Source organism: Neomonachus schauinslandi, chromosome 6 (assembly GCF_002201575.2).
Source record: "Neomonachus schauinslandi chromosome 6, ASM220157v2, whole genome shotgun sequence".
Taxonomy (NCBI): Eukaryota; Metazoa; Chordata; class Mammalia; order Carnivora; family Phocidae; genus Neomonachus; species Neomonachus schauinslandi.
In genome coordinates, this window is record NC_058408.1 from 5018655 (window position 1) to 5026178 (window position 7524).

General features: G+C 41.5%; 2 protein-coding genes across 2 annotated transcripts in view; one reads left to right on the forward strand and one right to left on the reverse strand.

The window, feature by feature from the left end:
• Window positions 1-1055, reverse strand: part of SLAMF1 (signaling lymphocytic activation molecule family member 1) — a 31974-nt gene extending 30919 nt beyond the window's left edge. The window contains exon 1 of the mRNA XM_044916285.1: window positions 980-1055. Within this exon, the coding sequence (XP_044772220.1) occupies window positions 980-1055 (76 nt within the window). The remainder of the gene's footprint in view (window positions 1-979) is intronic.
• Window positions 1056-3816: 2761 nt separating this feature from the next.
• LOC110573405 (ATP synthase subunit epsilon, mitochondrial-like) lies at window positions 3817-3972 on the forward strand. The gene is given in 1 exon segment (XM_021681904.1): window positions 3817-3972. A coding segment is annotated over 1 exon segment (156 nt).
• Window positions 3973-7524: the final 3552 nt, after the last annotated feature.

Below are 7524 nucleotides of genomic sequence, written 5' to 3' on the forward strand. Positions count from 1 at the left end.
GACATCCCTAGCGTATCTCTGGACTTTTCCTGGAAAAGTCCTTAATGGATTTGCGGTCTTGAAAACCCCAAGTGCAAAACACCCAGAGCCTCAGGATTTCCCCCCTTCCCTAATGCTGCTTCCACTCCAGGCTGCCTCCCCTAGTGTAACCGGCCTCCAAGCACTTCAACACTCCTCGCCGAGCCCAAAGTCCACTCCTTGTATGGCTTTTTCTTTCTCAAATACTGTTTCTCATAGCCCTGATACTACTAACAGAGAACCCCATCTCGCCTCTGGGAGGAACACAAGCCAGAAAGACAAGAGCAGAGCCCAGCCGCAAACCCTTTGTTGTGTGTCTGGCCCTACTGTTGGAGCTGCCCTGACCCTTGAGAGTTCCCAACTTACATTTCCAGAAATCCTGGCCTCTCCCTGTCTCACTGCCTTGGGAGGTTCTCTTCCAGGAAAGTAGCCACCAGGATGACCACACTGTGGCCACTGTCTGTTCTCAGCTGATGCCTGAGGTTTTCACTTCACTTCTACCCTCTCTTCCCCCTACAGCCCTTCCTTGTTGTTGGACCATAGCTCTGGTTTGCTCACATGTGTGAGGATTCCCCTTCAAGGGCAGGGATTTAGGAGTCATCTTGTCCCCAAGCTCCATCCGTCCTTCTCAGCCCCTTAGTCTGGGTCTTTGCCAGATGCGAAAACAACCACTCAACCAGAACCTTGACTAGAACCTCCCACCCTGAGAGCCTGGTCTGGAATGTGACCAGTGCCTTTGGCTGAGGGCTCCTGCTTTCCTTGGAAACTAGGATTGGTGGGGCTGAGCCAACCCACAACATTCCTTCCTCTTTCAAAGAGTCAGAAGGAACTCAGAGCCAAACCCTGAGAGAGAGGCAGACAAACCACAGCCCCCGTCCCTGAGACTTCTCTCCATCCATGGGCTGGCTAACTCCCGGCAGGTAATGGCGGGACTCACATCCTCAAACAGATGAACACTCACCTGTTCCACAGCTCAGCTCAAAAGCCAGGGAAAGAAACAGCAGGAAGTTCAAGGAGAGGAGCCCCTTAGGATCCATCAGCCGGTGTAGAGAGGGAAGGGAGCCCCTTGAGGAACCCAGCAGCTGCTTGCAGACGCCACGACAGAGTAAGTGAGGTCCGTGTCAGGCAGAGGTGCCTCTGCCGCCTAGTTATGCATCAGGAACCAGATGGCTTCCTGTATCACTGGGACTTTTTCTGCCTGAGTCTCGAGGATTGCTCATCTCCTTTCAGGCTTTAAATCACTTTGCTGTTCCCAAGAAGTCCGTGTCAAATGCTCAGACTGCTAAAGACGGGAAAGTAGTTCAGCAAACCCAGGCTTGAGCAGAAATTTACCCCCCTCCTCCCCACCCCTTCCTTCCCTGGTAGTTCCGTCTGGTAACTCTTCTTAGAGTGCAAAGAAGAGATGGAGTCTTGTCAGACGGTCCCGAAATCTGGGTCAGTTAGTTCAAGGCTGAACTTGGATGACTAAACGTTAAAGAGTTCTTACGTCTCACGTCTGATTTGTTCCACACCTCCACATGCAGTACTGATGCCAAAGCCACAGAGACGTGGGGAAGACAAGGACAGATCAGTTGGCAGAAACCCAGTTTCCCAGCTAGGTGCAGTGTGGTAGAATTTAATGAGCTCTGGTTGTGTACCTTTATTTCAGAGCTTGTGTGTCACTTTTTGTGGAGGAGAAGGGACTAAAACTGGCAGAAGAAAGACATACTTTTCCATGAGCTAAGCCATAAAAATGAAAACACTGGAAAGATGCTTTTACCATCTTTTACTTTGAGAGGCTAGACTCTTATTTTTAAAGTCCATTTTAGGGACGCCTAGGTGGCTCAGATGGTTGAGCATCTGCCTTCAGCTCAGGTCATGATCCCAGGTCATGGGATCAAGTCCCATGTCAGGCTCCTGGCTCAGCAGGGAGTCTGCTTCTCCCTCTCCCTCTCCCCCTGCATGGGCTCTCTGTCTCTCCCTCTCTCAAATGAATAAATTAAAAATTAAAAAAAACAACAACAACATTTTAACAGATCAGAGGCACTCCCCAATGGGCCTTCCTGAGGAAATTAGGGTAACAAGAGCTGGTGATATATGTGAACTTACTCTTTATCTTCACTGCTTTTCTCCCTCTCTCATGTGACACCCAAGCATCCTCCCCACAATACTACCTGGTGGTGTGTGGGAGCCAGCATGTACCAACTAGTGAGAGCCGAATGTTAAATTTTCAGGAATCTTGCGAGCTGGGTGATTGATAAATATTATCATTATTAAGAATTCAAATTGTATGAATTTACAATTAAATAAATTATATTAAAACTAAGGGAATAAAAACTCAAAACTCATTACTTCCTAATTAGTTCACAACATTTTACTATTATCTACGCTCTTGAGGACATTTACACTATTGTATCTCTATGGTGGAAATAAAATACCAGATATCATATGGGCTGCTGTACTACCTTCAATGACACCATGTTGGTAGCTTGAAATCAGCCGGGGTGGGAGCCTATTGGCAAGTGACAGAACCAGAGCTTTGGTTTTAATATTTTGTTGATTTTATAGATGTAAGAAAGTGATAAAGAAAAGGTAAAGATTCAGATTACACTTAAAAGTATATCATGACTGTAGCCTTGATGTTGTAAATAGCATGCCAAATTTGAGGAAGTACTATTCCAGTATTTAATAACTACCATCTTATTCAGCAAAAGGTCACTAATGTCACTGACCAGCAAATGAAGTTGCAATATATATCTTTGATGTTGCTCATTTCTTTAACCTAAAAAAAAAAAAGTGACTGGAAGCAAGAAGAGAATAGAGTGAGATATTTAAAGAGTTGAGAGAATCTGATACACCAACCTAAAATTCTGAATCCTGATAAATTATCCTTCAAAAGTGAAGGAGAAACAAAGACTTTCTTGGACAAACACAAGTTGAGGGAATGTGTTGCCAGTAGTTCTGCCTTGCGAGAAATATTCACAAAAGTTCTTTAGGGAGAAAGAAAATAATATAGGTCAGAAACTCAGATCTACATAAGGAAAGGAAGAGCATCAGACAAGGAATAAGTGAAGGTAAAATAAAAACTTATTTTTTTACTCTTAATTGATTTAATAGATAACACATTGTTCAAAATAATAATAACAACAATGTATTCACTTATGTGTGCTTATGTATATTTCTTATGTATATATATGCTTCTGAATGCTTATATATAAGTGAAATGAAGGACAATGATACAAAGGATAGGAGAGAGGAATTAGGATTATTTTGTTATATAAGGTACTCACACTACACATGAAGCAGTATAGTGTTATTTGAAAATGTGCTTGGATTAGTTGTAAATGTATATTGCAAAATCTAGAGCAACCACAAAAAAAAAGTTTAAAAAAATAGTATACCATACATACTAAGAAAAGAGAGAAAATAAAATGCTCAATTAAACCACAAAAGGCAGAAAAAGAGTGCAAGGCAATAATAACAACAAAGAACAAGGACAACAAATAGAAAACAGTAACAAATATGGTAAATAATATTCTAATGATATCAAGAAACATTTTGAATGCCAGTGATCTAAATGAACCAATTAAAAGACAGAGATTGTCAGAATGGATAAAAAAAAACGAGACCCTATTGGCTCCTGGTGGACAACAGGGACCATTAGGGAGGTGGATCAGGGCAAGAGGTGGCAGGTTTGGCAGGTCCAGAGTCCTGCCTGTTCTGCTTCTCAGACCTGATCTTCCTGTAGCTAGGCTGCCCACTAAGCCAGCATTGACATGTCCTTGCTAGTTGGCCAGAGGCACTCACTCTTGAGACATCATGGTGGTGTACTGGTGACAGATTGGACTCAGCTACATCTGATACTCCCAGATCTGTGCAAAAGCAGTGAGAGATGCACTGACGATAGAATTCGAAACAAATGCCAAGAAGACTTCCGGCAGCAGCAAAAAAATTGTGAAAGTGAAAAAGGAATAATCTACTCTGACTGAAGCTTGAAATGCTGCATTTTCCAGGTGACGATGTGTGGGCACATGTTAGGGCAGATTGAAAAAGATCTCCCTTCATGGGAAAAAAAATACCTGTCTTGTTCACAGCCTGACAATGCCAATAAATTGAAGTACGGTTCAAAAAAACAAAGCAAAACAAAAACAAAACCCACTTTAAGTATAAAGACATATAAAGATTGAAAGTAAATGGGTAGAGAAAGAGAAAACATGCTAACACTAATCAAAAGAAAGCATAAGTTGCTATATTAATTTCAGACAGAATAGACCTCAAAGAAAGGAATGTTGTTATCAGAAATAGAAGGGTATTATATAATGACAAAGTGGTCAATTCTCCAAGAAGACATAACAATCCTTAATGTATATGTGCCTAACAACAGAGCTTCAAATACATAAGGCAAAGACTGATAGAACTGCAATGAGAAATAGATGAATCTGCTATCATCACTGGAGACTTCAACACCCCTCTATCAGAAATGGACAGATCCAGTAGGCAGAAAATCAGTAAGTACACCATTGAATTCAACACCACCACCAATCAGCTGACACCTATAGACTACTTCACCTCATAACAGCAGAATATACATTTTTCTCAAGCTCACATGGAACATTCACCAAAATAGTCCACCTTCTGGGCCATAAAACACATCTTAACAAATTTAGAAGAATAGAAATCATACATTGTCTGCTCTCAGATCACAGAGAGATTAAACTAGAAATCTGTAACAAAAAAACAACTGGAAAATCCCAAAATATGTGGAGATTAAATAATACACTTCTAAATAATACATCAAAGAAGAAATCTCAAGAGAAAATTTTAAATATTTTGAACAAAATGAAAATGAAAACACAACTTATCAAAATTTGTGGGATTCAGCCACAAAAAAAAAAAAGTGGTGCTTAGAGGAAAATTGATAGCAATGAATGCACATAATAGAAAAGAAAAAAGACCTAAAATCAGTAACATAAGCATTCACTTTAGGAAACTAGAAAAAGAAGAGCAAATTAAGTCCAGAGTAAGCAGAAGAAAAGAAATAATAAAAACTAGAGTAGAAAGCAATGAAATTGAAAACAGGAAATTAATAGAGAAAATCAATGAAAGCAAAAGCTGGTTCTTTGCAAAGATCAACAAAACTGGTAAACCTCTAGCCAAGCTAAATAAATTAAAAAAAAAAAAAAAGAGGACACAGATTACTAATATCAGAAATGTAAGAGGGGACATCACTACCAAATCCATGGACATAAAAAGGACAATAAAGGAATATTATGAACAACTTCATGCCTACGAATTTGATAACATCGATGAAATGGACCAATCCTTGCAAGACATAATTTGCCAGAACTCACAGTTGAAATAGACAATCTAAATAGGTTTATTTCTATTAACAAATTGAATCAACAATTAAATAACCTTCCAAATCAGAAAGCATACTAACTCACTCATTCTATACTGTCTTCCTAACTCATTCTATTCAATATTCTAACTCATTCTAATATCAAAATCATACAAAAACATCACAAGAAAAAAAAGGCCACAGGCCAGTATCTCTCATGAACGTAAGTACACAAATCCTCAACAAAATATTACCCAATCAAATCCAACAATGTATAAAAAGTGGGATGTTTTCAACCAAGTGGAATTTGTCCCAGGCATGCAAGGCTGGTTCAACATTCAAAAATCAATCTATCCTATCAACAGGATAAAGAAGGAGAATCACAAGATCATATTAACAGGTGTGAAAAAAAATTAACAAAATTGATAATAAGAGCTTTTGGCCAACCAGAAATAGAGAAAGACTTCCTCCACCTGATAAAGAGTATTTACAAAGACTTACAGTAAAGCCACATCAAGTTTGTGGTATTTGTTCTGGCAGCCACAGGAAACCAAGATAGCACCTGAGGGGCAAGGTGACCACCACGAGGTTTGTAGTTACTGTTATCTAGTACACCAAGCTGTTTCCATCAGCTGTAAAGAGCAGATTTGGACAGACCCACAACCAAAGATATACAAGTGATAAAGCCTCATATTTATAAGTCCATTTTCAAAAGCCTTCATATTCACTACCTTATTTGATCTTTACAACAGCCCTATGAAGGAAGCAGAGCTGGTGGTGATGGAAGGCAGGAACTGGACCAAACTTGGGAACCCCGACTCCAGGTCAAAACCTCTTTCTCTTTCCCTGGAGTGTACTCATTATCCCCATGAATACTCAAGAAGATAAGGATGAAGGAAATCCTACTAATTGAACTCCCTGGATGCCTGGGGCTTCCACATACGTTATTTCATTAATTTCTGTAATAGGAAAAAGCAGGTATAATTATCACTATTTTACAGCTTGAGGTACAGAGCTGCTAAATAACTTGTCTAATGGTTCAGAGTGCCCAAAATGGAAGAATTGGATTCAAATCCTGCATTACCTAACTCCAGAGTCTGTGTTTTCTCCCCTCACCATACCACTTCCATTACACTTGGCAAGAACTTTAACCAATCCTAAGGCTCATGTTGGTCAATCACCTGAAGGTATGGGCAACAGGAGAATCCTGAGTGAGCAGCGTTTCCTGCCCTTACTTCCATCACCTGTGACAAAGCAGCATTTCCTTCCCTTTGGCTATATGGAACCCCACTCTGAGATTGAGGGGGACCATATGTCTATGGAAAAGAGCTCTCCCAAATCTCAGGTGGGCTGCACAATGAGGTTATCTCCTAAACAGGAGGGTATAACATCCCCCTAAGATTTGCTACTCTCTCTCCTGACACTTTATGGCTAGGGTGGCAAAGTGACCTGCCTGAATTTGCCTGGAGCTGGCCTGCCCCTGAGCATCCTTGCTTCCCAGCTTAAGACTGTGCTCATCATGGCCTCTGACCAGAGAGGTCCCTATAACATGAGCCACCACCAGAGGGAGGGATCACGGAGGGGCAGACCAGACTACCTGGCTGCTTGGAGCCCATGATAAGCACATCCATTGGAATAAGAAAAATTAAAAAAAAAAAATTAAAACAACAACAATAAAAAAAACCCCACAAAAACAAAATGAAAATACAAAATTCCCCCAAATTCTGAAACACCTCCTAGGAGACCTGATTGCAAAGTCTAAAATCAGCCCCGGGGAAATCACTGGAAAAAACACCCTGGCTCAGCCCTGTTGGGTGAGATGAGGAAGCCCACGGGACAGGTGTCTGATACAGAGACTGAGCAGACCAGTGGAGCAGATAGCCCTCCAGTGGGTTGGGGCTGTGGGGGCTGAGGGGCATGGGGGGGTGGAGGGGGGCAGAAACCAGGCTCTGAGGTGGCTCTATCACAGACCAAGGCCCAGGTTTTGCCCAATATCTTTATCCTCTGTGTTCATGCCAGTAGCCATCCTCCTGAGCAAATGGATGTGCTGAGTGACCCAGGCTCAGGAAGAGAAGCTTGAGACATGGCCCAGAGTGGCTCGTGAAGATGCCACCTGCAGTGCCTTCTGGCCTTTACCGAGCCTGGGAGGCTGAAATTACTCGCTCCGAGGCCTTCCGCAGGTTTCCCAC